Source organism: Procambarus clarkii, chromosome 63, assembly GCF_040958095.1.
Source record: "Procambarus clarkii isolate CNS0578487 chromosome 63, FALCON_Pclarkii_2.0, whole genome shotgun sequence".
Classification (NCBI taxonomy): Eukaryota; Metazoa; Arthropoda; class Malacostraca; order Decapoda; family Cambaridae; genus Procambarus; species Procambarus clarkii.
The window spans coordinates 7,529,006-7,546,854 of record NC_091212.1 but is presented as its reverse complement, the minus strand read 5'-3'; the positions used below and the strand labels follow the sequence as shown (position 1 = coordinate 7,546,854).

Here is a 17,849-nt window from a genome sequence, read left to right as displayed (position 1 = left end):
ACTCACAGCCATAAAGGACAGGAAAAAAGGGGTGGGGGGGATATGATAACTGCATACAAGATTTTGATGGGAATAGACAGTGGACAAAAAGGGGTCATCAAATGAAGCTGGACATTAATTTAGTTGAAGAGATGTAAAAAAGTTCTTTCCTTGTATGGGTGGTTGGCAAGTGGAATGCATTGAAAGAAGTAGTTGTCAAAGTCAATTCCATCCACAACTTTAAAAAGAAATATGACAAAAACTTTAATATTGAGAGGGGTAATTAGCATGCCAGGTGTAAACAGCCAGGCATAAAAAACTAGACCTCACTTTCACCCCTCCCCCCTTCCCTGTAGTCACTGATAGGTTAGCACTGATAGGTAAGTACCATTCTGATGCTGTCATGAGATTGGTATTTAATCAGTGGCCTGAGTTCCTGTACAGTATTTTATTGTCTACTTCATAGTTAAATAAATATTGTATAATTTATCTAGTTTTATTTCAGTTGTAGCAGTACTCCCAGAATCCAAGATGAATATCAATACATTCAGAGGTCAAAGATACCGACTATGCATTTTCAGAAGTCCTTGTTACGACTACCTATTCCAGGTGAGTTATGAATTTTTATAATTATTATTATTTATTATTATTATTATGTGTATTATTTATTATTATTATTATTATTATTATTATTATTATTATGATTTGTAAACCTGTAGTTTGATGTACCACATTAGGATTATGGGGGCAGGCAGCCCTAATTTAATGCCCAGGCCACCAAAGCATGATCGGGAGAGAGCTTAAACTGCTGCAACTGAGCAATTGCTCAAAAAAAGAAGTGCTGATATTTTATTCTTCTGTAATACTGTACACTGATTAGAATGACAGGATAGGAAGATTACTGGGTGGTTGCACAAAGCAGTACCAGTCCAAGTGTATAGCTGTGAAACATGGATGTTGCACGAACTTGAAATGTTGAGAATAATATTACTGTAGTAGCAGTGGATTATCTGAGAAGCAAGTGTGCTGTTTATATAGTACAACATATTGTTAAGAATGTAATAAAAAGAAATATAAAGATTGAGTAGAATATGATGGATGGTCAAGTTGAACTAATGGTAAATATTGTATAGGTAAATCATAGACAATTTTTACATTTTGTGTGCTGTTAATTCTTGGACAATAGTCCAAAAGCAGTACATCAAGTTAAATGCCGCACTTCCTCTCCACCACCCAATTTTCTGTGGGGTGCCACATTGGCTCCCTGAAGCATATTAGTTTGGGTTCATCAGTCACAGGAGTCCTTATGCCTACAGGGGACCACGAGTCAGAACCTGGTCCCCCTCATAGAGGCGCAGGGAGCAATGGCCTATGAGCACTTTACGTATAAATTGTCATAATTGCCATAGACTGGTGAAGGACCCAGAAAGGTATGCGAATCAAAACAGACCACTGTCTGGTTAACCTGTGCAATCTACATGTGAAAAGATCAAAATAACTCCCCTAGAAAGAAGCCCATCACGCAACACTTCATGCATCTAGCACTCAGGCTCAGCATTACACCCCCCATCGTATGGAGGGAGGGAGAAGCAGCAGCCCACCACTGCAGTTCTTGAACTGATGTACTGGTGGTCACTTCAGTCACCTCTGACCTCAAGTTCCTGTTCTGGATTTTTGCCGTGTGTGGCTGTTGCAGCTATGTGTGGTGTGGTGGCCAGGTGTTTTAGAGTACAGGAGCAGCATGCTCCTTGGGTGACCTTTCCTAGATGCTCCGTGAGTACTCCGTAATGCAGTCAGAGCTAGTCACAGTCGCAACCAGTCAGTGGCAGCCATTGTTAAGTCACAGTCAGTCAGGCATTCAGTCACAATAACAAGTCAGTCAGTCATAACCCGTCAAAGGCAGTTAGGAATTCACAGTTGTGGTAGTAATCAGTCACAGTTTATAAACAACATGAGTCTGATGTTTACAGAACACCAATGTTATGTTCTCTCACAAACCCAATGTATGTTCTTTTATAATGAGGCAGGCAGTCAGGGCAGTCAGTCAGGGCAGTCAGTCAGTCAGGGCAGTCAGTCAGTCAGGGCAGTCAGTCAGGGCAGTCAGTCAGTCAGGGCAGTCAGTCAGTCAGTCAGTCAGGGCAGTCAGTCAGTCAGTCAGTCAGGGCAGTCAGTCAGTCAGTCAGGGCAGTCAGTCAGTCAGTCAGGGCAGTCAGTCAGTCAGTCAGGGCAGTCAGTTAGTCAGTTAGTCAGTCAGGGCAGGCAGTCAGTCAGTCAGTCAGGGCAGTCAGTCAGTCAGGGCAGTCAGTCAGTCACTCAGTCAGTCAGTCAGGGCAGTCTGCCTCCGAGGCCACCATCTGGTAGGATGGTAGCCGAGAAGCTGAACCTGGAGGGGTGGGGGATATTTCTGGGAGGGTCTGGTGTGGGGGATTGGGATGGGGGAGCTGAGGGGATGTGGTGTGACCACAGCCAGTCTGTGATAGTCCACCTGCCCGTCCGCGTGCTCAGACCCACCCAAACCCGCCTACCCACCCGAACCCACCCAAGCCCACCTACCAGCCCGAACCCACCCAAGCCCACCTACCCACCCGAACCCACCCAAGCCCGCCTACCCACCCGAACCCACCCAAGCCCGCCTAACCACCCGAACCCAACCAAGCCCGCCTAACCACCCGAACCCTACCCAAGCCCGCCTAACCACCCGAACCCACCCAAGCCCGCCTAACCACCCGAACCCACCCAAGCCCGCCTAACCACCCGAACCCACCCAAGCCCACCTACCTGCGGGAATTTGTGCAAAAAGCTGATTTGTGATGGTTAGTATATAATGAATGTGTTTGGTTTATTTTCAGATTTGGACAAGACATGTACTAGATATTTACGATCACAGAAAGCATTATTAACGCCTGAAGAGTACAGTGTGACTGAACGTGCAGTTGCCCAGTTCAAAGAAGGACCTGGGAGAGATTTACATGCACAACTGAAACAAAAAGATAAGGTTATTTTCATTATTATTTTGGTTTTATTGTTCATTATTCATTGTACATTATTGTTCTGCACAGCTTTGGAAAGTTGGCCATATTGGGAAACACATGGCTCTTATATAAATGTAACTTAAGAATCATCTGAATTATGAACCTATTGGCTACACTAAGGAATGTAGATATGTTGTGACACTTCCATAAATACATTTCATGAGCAGGAGTGATGACCTTCTCTCTACAAGATCTGGGAGTAACTGGCACACAGACTTCTGCCACTGGTCAATGGCAGACTAGTTGTATAGTCAGGCATTGTACATCCTGAGATTTATTTACATATCTGAGTAGCTAGAGCTGAATAGATCTTGAACCTAGCCATAATCATCTTCACAACAGACCAGCACTAAAAGAACTTGTCTCCCCATCTTTTTCCAGTAGTACTAATAGTATGAATGAAAAGAGAAGATGTTCTATAAAATGTACATACATACCCACAGAAATACTGTACTAACCAAGTTGGCGTCTTGAGTTGTGACGTGCCAAGTGTCGAGACACCCAATATTCAGATAAATGTATTTATTCAGATATACAGATACAGATCCATACAGATACTGTATGTATTCAGCCAGTATTCAGATAAATGGCTATTGTGTGAAATGGCATTTAGACCAATAGCTAAATAGCATTTTGAGCATAGTGGTATAAACATATGACTTATGTTACAATACTGTATAACTGGAATTTAGGAAACTATTGTTAAACTTTTTGTAATATTCATTGTAAAATATAATCTTGTATCAGATCACATGTTCATGTCATGTCATGCCTTATGGTCAAAATGATGTCCAAATGCTGGATCATATTATAGGCTGTACAGTGAATACAATCCCTAACACTTGTAATGAAATTCAGTATTTGACTGAATGATTGTGTTGGTGGTTATATCACCCCATGTTTTAGGAGTTCTGCCAATCTAAACATGTATACCAATAGCAAGTGAATGATGTAAGGAATTCAGATTATGGCTAGAAGCTGGAATTTAACCTATTAAGAGCACAATTATTCCAGCTAGGTGCATGTCAGATGTCATATGCACAATTCATTTTGTTTATTAAATGCTGTGTAGTTCAAATCATTAAAAATTCAGCAAACCTAAATATTTAAAACAAACTCCATACATTTACTTTGATATACAGAATTTCTTATTAATTAATCCTCAAAGTGTGGTCATGATCATCATCATCATCATCATCATCATATGTTGATTGCCTTCCAAATTGGTGTTTTATTGGGATAATAAGCAGAAGAGCTATCAGTACAATCAATTGGAAAATATTCTTGATCACGTGAAAAGATCACGAGTTTTAATTAATTTGTTTCCTCTTATTCCAACCCAACCATCCCCTCTCTTACTTCGCCTTCCTTTCTTTTTTTACCTCAATTATTTTTGAGTAAGCGTGACAGTCTGGGTTTTCGGAAACTTAGGTGGTGCCACTTAACACTTTCGCTCGGGGATGACGCAGCATTGCGTCATCCGTTTACTGGCGGTAATGCCGGGGATGACGCAGCATTGCGTCATCCACTTTAAAAATTCGCCAAAAATCAGGTTTTTATCCGATTTTTTGGGGACTGGTTTTAAAATGCGCGCCGATGTCTTCCCATTTTCTTTGTTGCGCCTAGTGGCCCTCAGGCGCAAAATACTAAACATATGTGGGCGGGAATTGGGAGTGTAGCTGGAAGGCGTCTGAGCGCTCACTCACGGCTAACGCGTGGCCCGTCTTCAACTCGTTGGCGGTTGGAGCGTGACCAGGTTTTTTATTTTATATGTTAATATTCCTCTAGAGAATTCTATTACGAACCCATTGAGACCAAAATGAAAGACCTAGGACGAAAATTGAGGTGACCAGAGTGAAAATAGTGAAAACATTTTATCGTGTTTGCGTGCTCCCGGGTAACTCGTTCGCACTTTCTCTGCTTGCTGCGGGTAATTAGCCAGGCTTTTGGAGTTTATATGCATTTAGTGCTGTAGAGAATTTTATTGCGAACACAATGATACCAAATTTAATCTCGTAGAACGAAAATTGAGGTGACAAAGTTGAAGAGAGTATACACTTTTCGGAATTGACGCGCGCTTCCATGACACGCTGGGGCCCATATCGCCCTGTCGAGGGGTGGCGCATGGGGTGCGCGAAAGTGTTAAGGGTCAGACTAACTCGATGGCCGACTCTGGTTGTTACCTTTCCTTTAACCCACTGTGGTTAGCGTCATGTTGGTGACAGCAATTGATGATGTCAATGAGCACCATATATGACCCAGGAAGTTATTTCTGAAGGTGTGTATTATGTTTGTAGGATTTTCCAGCAGCTTTCACTATTACAGTATATAGTTACCCATTGTCAGGGCCTGGAAACCTGCCAGGCTTAGTGAGGTTTCCCTAGACCAACTACTGACCTTTTCCAGGATGCAACCACAATGGTTGTCGAACTCCCAGGCACCTGTTTACTGCTAGGTGAAAAGAAACCTCAGATAAAAGGAAATTTGACAAACCAGCACAGGATGGAAACTATTTCCTATGGCATCAGTACTTATTTCAGTTATTAATTGACAGTATTCTTATGAATGGCGCAGACAGAATATAACATAAGTCAGCAACAATTTGAAACAGTACTAAACATTTTTATTTTCACATGGTCTAAGGGTATTGGTTGAGCTGGCCTGCTATATAGTGTAGCAATTTAACATATATTTTATTTAAACTTTGAACAATACAATACTGTAATAGATTAATAACGATTAGCACGGCTAGGAGATGTTATACAGTAGTGTATATCATATGTTCACATAATTAATGCACAACTTGTATCAACAGGCAAACAAACACACAAGCTATATCTCGGGACCATGGTTTGATATGTATCTTAGTGATCGTGTCCCTGTTTTGCTGAACTACAACCCTTTCTTGGCTTTTCATCCTGAGGAGCGACCGGGGTATTCTGATCCAGTCGTACGTGCTACAAACATACTAGTGTCATCTCTAAGGTTGGTTCGTTATATATGATAATATGGCCATTGGTGTGAAATATTGCTATTAATGTCACACATGTTAATGCTAATCCATAGTCAGTGAATGTGAAGAATGCATTATGGCAAGATGAACAGATATGATTAAAAAAAAACATTCTATATTAATATAGCAGTTTTCATATGTAAAGTGTAGTCAGTTTTCTTTTATCACACAAGGGTAATGGGATTCAGTTTACCCAGTGGGATTTTACTTTCTTGAGTGAATAACATCACGTAAAATCTTCTCTAGATGTCTTACTCATTTTCAATTGTTTGGCTTTTAAAAAGAGCACTTGAAACATTTGTTGCAATTTTCCTTATTTTGCATCTCATCTGCACTTACAATTGATATACATTAAGTAATCCAAAAGGTATTCTCACTCGTCATAATCATGTTCAAACTGCTATTTTGTGTGGCAACTTACGTTGTACTGTATATGCAGTAGAACTTAACGTGTATCATGTGTAACAAAAATTTGGATTTTGAAATACTGTACAGTAAATGTGAAAAGCCTCTTTATGAGCAATACACTTTGGTTCTGTCTGAGGAAAGATCCATGAGGGTTAGGCAGGGTCAGGAACAGTAAAGCAGGTTGACATTCTGCACTGGCATAACTGGAGAACATTCACAGTCCAGTCCAAAGTGACCTACAGAAAATGAATTCATAAGAACTGTAACTCCCTTCAAATCCTCCTTGGCACTTTTAAGTAGCCATAAAAACATTTTTTTGCTAACAGTTGGCCCACAAACCACCGCTGCCAACTGCTGCCAGGTGGCAACACCAAAACCTAACAGGATTCTTGAACCTGAGCCACTCCCATATACTACTTCACTTCATGGTGCCATCAACACAAAACACACTGCACATAGTAAAAGTGGGGACACAATAGTGGGGGGAAGGAATAGTAACAACCAAGTATTTTTCACAGAAAGGAGCCTTTTCTGTGGGGAGCCCCTCTGGCTCCCTGGACTGATATATGCTATATTAGTCTGGGGCATCAGTCAATTGGAGTTCTGCCTACCAGAGACCACGGGCCAGAACCTGGCCCCCTCGGAGAGGTACATGGAGCAATGGCCTATGGAAACCCCCATGTGTTTGGGAGCATTCCATGTCTGCCATAGACCAGGGTTAGGCACCCAGAAAGGTAGGCATAACAAAACAAACCCTCACCTGGTAAGAAATTGCAACCGAAGACCAAACGGAGAAAGAGAACTCTCCCAAGAACATAAGGAAACAGGCATACGTCTTTCACAGCCGCTGCTCTGCTTGTCCGTGCCGCCCTCCCCTCCCCAGGAGGAGGAGGGGGAGCCCCGAACTCCCCGCACCGACTACTCACACCTCCAGTTTGGAGGCCGAGTATTAAAAACAAAATGCAAACCGCCAACTGGAGGGGGCCAGAGAGCCTCCAGGGCTCGCCCAGAAAATGATGTTTCGTTACATTCAACGCTGGTGTTGTGGGGGGGGTTGAAGTCTGCTCTTTCGGTCTGCCTCTGAACTGTCAATCAATCAACTGTTACTAACTACTAAGTTACTAACTGTTAAGAATTTGTGGTACGGTACTTGGTATGTCATCAGTGAACCAGTGCCATAAGCTTAGGAGAGCTCCTGTGATGCTGATCTTATCTGATCTTATCATGTGAAATATAATTGATGAATTTATTGTTTAAATTGTCTTTAACTTTGTTCCCTAGAGCTTTTTGAGTTGAGATGAGAGAGCCTCTGCAGTTACTGGTTTCATGATTTCAATGAGTACATGTTTAGAGTTGATACATGCTAATAACATCTTTTGGTACAGACAAGTTCCATTCCTTGTTTTGTATGTACTGACCAGAATGGATGGTGGCAGCCCTTCTACTATTTACGTTTCTACTTCTACCTATCTACTCCTCTCCCTCCACCCCTCTCCAAACTCTCCCTAAAACTGACGACCCTCCTCGCTCCTCCCACCTCTCTACCTCTCTCACCCCAAACCCTCACTAATTACTTCATTATTCATCTCTTTCCTTTCTCTTGTACGTTTGTGGCAGTGAATTGTGCTAGAGTTTCTCTCTAGAGTTACGAGTAGCTGATAAAGTTACAATGCCTTGTAGTTGTAGCACCTAGGTACTAGGTTACAAGGTGTTGAACTGGAGAAGTTTCAGTAGGAGCTCTGGTTGGGGAACTCTAGAATAGTTAGCTAACTGAGGGCGGGATAACGGACTAAAGAGAACCTGTTTCCCCCACCCTCGTTAGTTAACTGGGGGGTGGAATAATGGACTAAACAGAGCTTCCCCCTCCCCCCCTTGTAAATGTCATTCAGAAAGAGGCTTGTCTTTACATTCAGTATTGTATTTTTATATATATGTACAGTCCTATAGCTGTAAATGTTTCATTGCTTTTAGTATTAAAGTGTTGGTAATCCTCAAGGATGTTTAGATTTGATGTGATTAATATGATTCAACAGGTACATGCGAACTCTTCAGGATGGTCTCTTAGAGCCAGTTGTTTATCATCTTAACCCTTCAAAAAGTGATAATCAAAGGTTCTGGGAAATTATGAAATGGATGCCTTCTTCTGTTGCTTCATATGCAGCTTATGCTTTAAAGGTGAGGAAAACTTTTAATTTTTCTGAGTTGAGACTACTAAGAAAACTGAATAGTTTCTGGAGTATACAAATTACCTAATAATGGAGCTTTGAAAATCCAGACAACAGGAAACCTGAAACTCCTAAAACCTGAGACATTCAAAATATTAAATTATTTCAAAAGTTTGCAAAATTTATAAAAGTTGGGAAACTCAATATTGGATCACTGTTATAACAATGTAATTCATATTGATCTGACATTAGCTCAGTGTCAGTTGTGCTGATATAATGTTACTGTGGCTGATTTAGCATCATATCACTGTCAATAACATTGGCTAGTGTCAACATAAAAAATTTAACAAATTCACAAGTTCATATCTTCGGTGGCCTTAAACATTCCACATTTTTATTAAGGCTCAAATGTATTAGATAAAGTAATAGATATTAGATAAAGCCACTTGTAACAAATAAAACTATAGTGCCTACAGAGCTGCAGTTTATCAGGATCTCTTAAAATATAATAGAAAATGTTGAAATATAGTATATATCTAAATGGGTTTTATACAAAATTTAGAACTTTTCCATACAGCAATGTATTGATGACCCTCGGTAGCTTGCTAAAACTTATCAGCACTGACATTACAGAGGTGCACTCAAAAATCAGGCTTTTGAGGTTTTCTTGGCCTTTTGGGAGAAAGGGTTTGGTTCTCTTAGAGAGGTGAAGGGAACATTTGGGGATCAAATATTAACCCACATATGAGGTAAACTGCTCAAAGTCAAACAACAAAATAAACATCAACATTTTTATGAGAAAAGAATGACAAGGGCAAATATACCTGCCCTAATTCTCCAAGGCACCACCAGGTGGCAGCCTAGATCCCCTTGGGTCCCAGCCGATGACCCTCTTCATTGTCTTGCCTGATTCATTAGCCGATTGCTCCAGTGTGTGGTTCCTGTGCTTTCGGCACCACTGCTGCATGGCCAGTTTTGGTGTTCACCTAGCAGTCGGCAAGATTTTTCCCACCAGCCCCTTGGTGGTACACCCTGGTGACGGTGTCGGGGGAAGGATGTTTATATGACCACCTTGAGCACACCATGTCATGAGATTCCTGGGTGTCTTGTATGACATCACAGGGCCTTTGGTGGGCTTGTTCCTTTCCTTCGCCATCCCTCTGGTGTCTCAAGGGTCCACTCAGTTATCTTTTCTCCTCCTATTTGTCATTTGTGCCTTGTTAAAGAAGAATGCTTGCTGTGACCTCTTCCTTGTTGAGGGGTGTCCAGCTTTTCTTTTCTTTTTCATTCCCATGGGAGATTCTTTGGATGCACATTTTATTCTGGATTTGTCCTTTCTCAGTGGTCTAAATCTATCCAGAATTCAAGTACAGTAGCCACTCAATTTAACGGCCTCTTTTATACCGATCTGCTGATAATGAGCGGTTTGGGAGACCGGTATCTGGAGCCTCATATACTGGTCTGGTGGTCGATATAACTGTAGGTCGGTATTGGGTTTGTTTTGGTATCAGCGGGCCCTCACATGGCAATAGGCCACTGACCTCCAAGGCATTGAGGGAGGGATGGGAGGCATTGAGGGAGGGATGGGAGGCATTGAGGGGGAGAGGCAGGGAGTGTGTTAGTGTTGGTGGTGGTGGTGAGGGAGGCAGTGATTGATGGAGGGAGGCATTGAGGGGGAGAGTGTTGGTGGTGGTGGTGGTGTGGGAGGGAGTGTTGGTGGTGGTGAGAGAGGCAGTGATTGATGGAGGGGGGGCATTGAGGGGGGAGAGGCAGGGAGAGTGTTGGTGATGATGGAGTGGGAGGTGGTAAGGGAAGGGGAGGAGGGAAGGACTGCTGACCAGGCAATGGTTGCCAAACCTCTCACCCATACTGTATTAAAATTTTTAATCTTAGTTGTAAAATATTTATGCCAAAATATGTTAATTTTCCATATATTACTATACAATATTAATCATTAACATGTTTTATGGTTTCTTATTTATTAATTAAACAAAATATAGTTTTATTTATGAATTATGCACAGTTGGCATCTGCGAGCAGGCGCTGACAGACATGTCCACCTCTACACCTAGCCTTGACCCCGTTAGTAGCTCCCTCCTCCATAGCCTGCTGTTCTTATGTTATGAGGAAGGCAGTGAAGGAGGGATGGAAGACATTGAGGGAGGGATGGGAGGCAGGGATGGAGGGAGGCACGGAGGGATAGAAGCAGTGAAGGCGGGAGGGTGGTGGTGGTGGTGGTGATGGTGAGAGAAGAGTGGGGGGGGGCGAGGAAAGAGTGGTGGTGAGGGAGGGAGGGAGGGAGGTGTTTGGTTAATATGGTTCACTTGTTGTGTGGTCCACTTGTCCACTTGGTGATCCAACTTGTCATATGAAGGAATTATTAATTGTTACCTGTGATAGAATGGGCACTAACACAGGAACTAGCTTGGAACGCAATTACACAATGAACTTTATTTCATTTTAGTTATATTAAATATATCTTTCCCGAATGTTACTCGAAATATTACCGACACTTCAACAACTTCAGAAATACCGGAGCCCCGGAAATAACGACCTGGGTACAGCCCCATATAGGCCGTTAAATCGAGTGGATACTGGAGGACTAGGGGTTCAGATTGGGTTATCTTTAATACACCTATTGAGATGGACTGTCATTTGTGCTCAATCGGTTTCCCAGGATCTTCACCAGATTGACTCATGTTGTTCTTCAAAGTCTTCAACTTCTGGAGATTCGTGTTCTAGCCTACCTCGACAATTGGCTGGTTTAGGCTCCAGTCATCAGCTTATCAGCCTTACTACATCTGCAATACTGTCTTCACTAATGTGAAGACAGTATTGCAGTCACTTATAAGGCCCCTCATCTTTCCTGACAGACCCTCCAGGTTTTTCCTGATTGCTTTAACTTTGTGTGCATAGTCTTTCTGCTGGGCCAGAATTTGCTGAATGGGTGGTATCACCTTCTGCACAGATCAACTATTTGTCTGCAGTGGGACTACATAGTGCAGCCTTGGGCTTTATGGCTTATTTTGATTTATCACTTTCCTTTTTGGGCTTTTGAGGGTGCTCTCTCTCTCTGTCAATCTTATTTCCTTGCTGCCTTTTTTCAAGGCCAGGTTTTGTAATATTATGTTAGATGGTTTGATTCAGCTAGCCTGATGTGTGCATGTATGCTGTTATTATTGCTTCCTTTGTTAATATTCAGGCCTAGGATTTCTGACTGTTAATTTTGCCTGCTCATTACTTTTAAATTTTGCCTGTCCTTGCTTGGCCTATATGGCTCTTTCATGCCTTTCCAGTCACCAAGTTGATGAGCAAATCCATAGGATCTGTGATGACGGTTCGAATATATGTGCTGGGTGTTCCCAGGCACATGCTCTAGTCTAGACAACTATGCCACATTATTATGATCATGATTGTGTGATTACTTTGTGTACCAAGTTTATCCTTTTCTGAGCTTTGGGTTTGCTGTTTTCTCACCTCGCAGATCAGCCCTATAATTGTACTGTACCATTATTAATTTAGTTTTGCTCTAAGACTATTTACTGAGAGACACATTGGAAGTATGCACAGGGAAGTTAATGAGGTCTGGCCAGAAATCAAGCATTGAATGTAATGAAATGTCCTTTCATAGTGGTTTCAGTAGCTCACTGTTCCTGCCCTTCCTTGCCCCTTTGTGCCTTGGGGGGATTAGATGGGGCATACAAGTGGAGACTGGCAGGCAGGACACATGGGTGACCTGAGCTATAAAGCCTAGTGATATGCTGGGGTAATAATGTATGAGGCAAACTACTGCTACTGTTGCTTTCATCTCTTCTCTCTTTAATCAAGATATGTAATTTTTTGCTTCACTTGTACTTTTTGGGCAAATTTACTCAGTTGATTGGAAATTCCCATGCCTTCCCATGACCCTTCCTTCACTAACCTCGGTGCAGACTAGATTCTGATCCTGGTGTTACTTTATAATAATACTCAAAGATCTTTTGCATTAACCGTCACAATTTCAGAGAATGGTCTTGCTCTCTTTACATACATTGTGTGTGACACACAGAGATTGTTCATCACCCTTCTTAATTACTTCTTAAATTCTTCACTACATATTTTCTCATGTAGGGTGCAAGAGTGATTTTCTCATGTAGGGTGCATATTTTCTCATGTAGGGTGCATCATGTGAATGGCTTCACCACAAAAATAATGCTGCTGTATACTGTTCACATACAATATACAGTACAAATGAAATGGATATCACATTTGACTTCCTTCTTTAATTGATCTAATTTTTTTTATTTGACAGTATTTCATTCAACTAGTATCTGATTTCTTTTATATTTCATTATCATTATGTATTTATGTTTTAGGTGTTTCCTCTGGATATGTCTCAATTTGGCAATCTATTCAACTCCACTCGTATCCCAGAGATTGGCAAAGACAAGCTGAAATGTGATTCGAGTGCCCGCCACATGCTATTCATGAAAAATGGCCACTTTTACGTGTTTGATGTCCTCGATGCAGATGGTATGTGTTTACTTAAGTTGTTTGCATATTAATTATAGTGCATCCAAAAAATGTCCTTACTATTTTTCATCATATCTGCACCTGCAATGCAAAATGTGCTACAGTAAAAGTACTGACAATGTGATAGGTGATTATTTATTTATTTTCTTCAATTTCTGTATTTCCTTCTCTAAGGAAATACAGTGGTTCAGGATTTGAGGCTGTATTTCTTGATTTTTGCCTGAAGTAATAGTCTTCTCTACCTCAATATCCATTTTTACTGTCAAGCTGTGCTGCTTGTTCCAATGAGATTATTTCACTGGAACATTTAATTTAGGTTGGTTTCATGTAAGAGGCATGGCCTTGAAATATATTTTTGCTGGTACTGAGGGTGCTGGATTTCTCAACTAACTTAATCCTCTCAAGGAATTCTTTATCATTTGGCAATTCCTATCAGGAAAATAGGTTGGCTGTCTTCGAGTCTTGGTATCATTACTGGGATGCCTTGTTAGTTGTAACACGGTAAGGGAAATAGTCCATCCCCAGTCATACCCACAGATATCACACCAATGAGATATTGTGCTCACTCATTTGTGTAGAAGCACACCCATGAAACAAATACTTGTTGACAGGTGATCACTTGCCAAACTGTAAGTACTGTGGAGCTTTGCTGAGTGTAAAGCACCTGCTGGTAGAATGCCCTACACTTGGGATAAAAATACAGTTCTGTATCTCTGCAACTACCATTGGCATTGAATATTTTCCACTATCTTTAATGCTAAGGGATGATGATTTCTTCTTTGTGAGTAGTATATTGCATTTTATTGAGGAAGCACAGACTGTTACTGTATATATGGTCATATTAAAACATTGAAACTTTTTAAGCCTGAAAATTTGAATAGTTCTGTTTTCCAATTAATTATTTACATAGCATTGTATCCTTGGGTTGGCTGTTAGTGGTACAGTTACAGTCTGTAGCTAAAAGAATGATATTAATCATGGGTTAATACCATGGTTAATACCATTCAGGGTGAAATCATCCTGAACTTCAAAACCAGTTCAGGGTGACTGCAAACGTGACATAGTACAATACCTGCATTTTGCTTCCTCTGGGTTATCAACCCTAACCTGTGCTACAATACAAAATAGTTAATGAAATTAATTTTCAGGTTTTTTTTTTGTCTACAGAAAATCATTATTTATCTACAGTATTATTTGTCAGAATATGTTCAAACATATATAATAACATTTGCTTTAAGATAAGTCAAGAACATTTGGTGATAAATCGGTGCATCCTGTCAAGTTGTCACAATGAACGGATAATGATGAATTAAAGTGCCTCGACTGAACCGACCCCCCCCCCACACACACACACACACACACACACACACACACACACACACACACACACACACACACACACGTTGAGAATACAAATGTTTGTGAGCCACTATGATTTATCATACATCATATTTCGTCCATTGGGGATTTTGATGTCAAAATGTGATATATTTTTTGAGAGGACAAGTTGAATAAATAGCCAAAAACTGGGTAACTTTTGAAATCTAGTTTTTCCACAAATCAAGAATATGATCTAAATTTTGGATGTGCTTTTATGTATGAAATGTATGTTTGAATGTACAGTATCTATATATGTATGTGTATAATATGTTTTTATTTTTATTGTGTGTATAAATTATCTTCTTCTTATTGTATGTAAATTGTATATATTTATATATTTTGTATGTATACTGTATGATATAATGCATGTTACTTATCTGTTAATCATTTTTATGCTAATTTTGGGTCTTTTTCGTTTTTATTTCCAGGTAACATTCTACCTCCAAACCATATTCATGCCTGCATATCACACATTGCCAAGGATCAAACTCCACCTCCAAAATATCCTATTGCCATCCTCTCATCAGAAAATCGTGACACCTGGGCTGCCTGTCGGACAGAATTAGTTGCTGCAGGAAATGAAGCTGCTCTGAATTCTATTGATAGTGCTGCCTTTAATATAGTGTTTGATGATCAAGAAGTTGGGTTAGATGCAGAAAAAATGTATCGCACATTTCTCTATGGGAATGGGAAGAATCGGTTTGTAGCTACATAAGCCGACAGTACTTTTATGATTAGGAACAATATCCCAGATGTGGGGAATACCTTAGTTTTCTTTTTTTATGTATCCCCCCAGAAGAATTTCTTCTTGTCTTGTGTATTTTTCTAGACTGTCCATCTGTGTACCTTTCTCAAATTTACACTCAGATACTGCCAAGCCTTAGGAATTGCACCAGGCTTCTGAGAGAGTTTGTGGTTATTTAACTATATTTTCCTGGTGTGTGTGTGTATGATACAGGGACAGAAGATAACTGGATTGGCATATTACCTCTTCCAGGAGGCATTCATGTACTGTATTGGAATATTAAAGAACCAACAAGAATGAGGGGAAAGTAATGTGCCATCAACACTGGACTTAATATTTACTAGGAAAGAGGCAGATATCTTTGATGTACAGTATTTGCCTCCAATAGGTAAGAGTGTGACCATGTATTCTTAGAAGTAAAATACAATGCTAGCAGCAAGAGTTTTTTGTGTTCAGGCTCAATAGACAAGGTATTATTCATATAGAAATTGAAAAATGATTATTCTTGTGGAAAGCAACATGGTGATGTGTGTGGTCACTGCACATGATAATGTTGCCAGTACAGCAAGCCCTTTCTATTTGGGATAAATTCTTGAAACACCCTTGTCTTGTAAAACCACTAGGGCTAGAACAAAGGGCAGATAGGTTTGCTGACAAACAACTGTGCAGGGTAATTCGAAAAAGTAAATATGTAAAAAGTTTGAAAATATAAAGCTGTGAATATGTTAGGGTATGTACACTTACATGTGCTTGCAAGGTGAGCTTCAGTTCTTATTCTTCACCTTTTAGTTACCTGTTATGACTCCCAACCCTCTTCCCTCCTGTCATACCCACTGTACTCTTGAAATTGGAGTAAACCTAACAACCTTTCCCTTTTAGCTTCTTCCACCTACTCATTGCTCTTAAACTAAAGTAGCACTTACTTATGTCTTAGTGGCTTCTCTGAGTTTCAAGTTTCCACCTATGTTTTCTTGTCATGTTCCTCTGCATGCTGAGCATTTTGATTCCATTCACTTTGTCAGTGACTTGAATAATCTTGTGCAGTATTTATTAATCATGTCGCTTCTTTCCTTTCTCTTTTCCAGTGTGATGAGGTCTAGGTCTCTCAGCCTTTCTAATCTCTATTCCTATGGGAATAGGCATAGGAGATTTATTAATCCCAGGTCTTTTTTTCCGACATGGCACTTGGGAAATTTTCTCAAGCCTGCTCCAAATCTCATCACCTTACATTTGCTTGGATTAAAGTTGAACAGTCATTTTGTAGACCGTCTTTTTAGTTTGTTCAGTTTCACTTATGTTCTGCTCCTGTATAGAAATCTAGTTACAGTATATAGGAAATATTTACATTACACTTTACAGTGCTGTATAACCATCCTAGCTTAGCAGTTTGATACTTATTTATTCCTCCTCCTCCTTTCATTATATAATTCCTTTTTAATTTTTTTAATGTGGGGAGAATCTTTGACTCTGGAGCTATCAGACTGATATTAGCTTATATTAGTCTGGGGCTACAGTCAATGGAGTTCTGCCTACCGGGGACCACAAGCCAGAACCTGGCCCCATCAGAGAGGCACAGGGAGCAATGCCCTAATTAAACCCCCTTGTATTTGGGAGTATTCGATATCTTCCATCGACCGGGGTTAGGCACCAAGAAGATAGGTGTCCCAAAACAAACCCCACTTGGTAGGAAATTGCAAACCCAAGACAGAACAGAAAAATAGAACTTCCCCAAAAGAAAACAAGTAAACATGCAAACGTCATCAACCTCCGCCATTTTTGGGCTCTGGGTAGGGAGTAGTGTTGTTGCTGGTTGGGGCGCAAGGTGCTGCACAGCTCACCTACCTAGCAGCAGCCTTGTTCACTGTTCCTCTGTTGGTGGTGTGCTTTTGCAGGGTTTCTCTTTTCTTGTTTTACTGCATTCTTCCTCATATTGAACCGGGAAGAACTTCCTGGTTCTTCTCCATATTGGGTGCTTTATGAGGTTCCAGAGTCTTCCTGGCTGGCAAACTGTCCTTTCTTTTCTCAGGGAGCATGGCATGGGTTTTGTTGGACCCACGTGCTTGAATGGCGGGAGGCTGCTACCGTTCTTTAGGTTTACTTGGGGAATGATTTTGAGCGCCTCAATGTGTGCCTTTTCGCCCCTGTGCTTCCTCGTGATACTGGCTTTCTGCAGCACGCATAGGTTCCTACCCTTTCAGCTGCTTTGGTGGCTAAGGATTTTTGCACCCGTAGGCATTTGTCCTCGGTCTTGTGATTCTTTTCCCCTTCTCGAGCTATCCTCAGACTGGCTTGCCTTCGTCTGGGGCGTTGGCTTTGCTGTTTAAGCTATTTGCACTGATACTCCTGGAGGCGGTGTCTCTTGTTCTTTGCCTCTCGCATCACCAGGCCGTCCTCGCTCTCTCCTTGGAATCCATTTGGGTCCTGGCTTTTGGATTTTCGTCACCCTTCTGTCTGTTGTTGTTTGCAGACGGGGCTGGTACTCAGTTTTTGCAAGCGGCCTCAGCTAGTTGCCATGCTCTTTTTGGATTTGTTGATTCTCCGAGGCGGGCTATTCTCGGGCTTCTTGGAAGGGTCATGCCAGAGCTTGGGTTTCTTCTGGGCGAGGTGGGCCCATT

The 17,849-nt window shown here is 41.1% G+C and overlaps 1 protein-coding gene across 3 annotated transcripts in view; it reads left to right on the top strand.

Moving 5' to 3' along the window:
• Nucleotides 1-17,849, top strand: part of CPT2 (Carnitine palmitoyltransferase 2) — a 48,412-nt gene that overhangs the window by 16,285 nt on the left and 14,278 nt on the right. For 2 of the 3 annotated variants that reach the window (XM_045760784.2, XM_045760785.2), the window contains exons 4-9: nucleotides 485-588; nucleotides 2,829-2,974; nucleotides 5,827-5,996; nucleotides 8,466-8,607; nucleotides 12,953-13,109; nucleotides 14,918-15,188. In XM_045760784.2, coding sequence (XP_045616740.2) covers nucleotides 485-588; nucleotides 2,829-2,974; nucleotides 5,827-5,996; nucleotides 8,466-8,607; nucleotides 12,953-13,109; nucleotides 14,918-15,188 — 990 coding nt within the window. Of the gene's footprint in view, nucleotides 1-473; nucleotides 589-2,828; nucleotides 2,975-5,826; nucleotides 5,997-8,465; nucleotides 8,608-12,952; nucleotides 13,110-14,917; nucleotides 15,189-17,849 lie in introns of all 3 variants that reach the window. The other variant, XM_045760786.2, reaches the window with a different exon arrangement.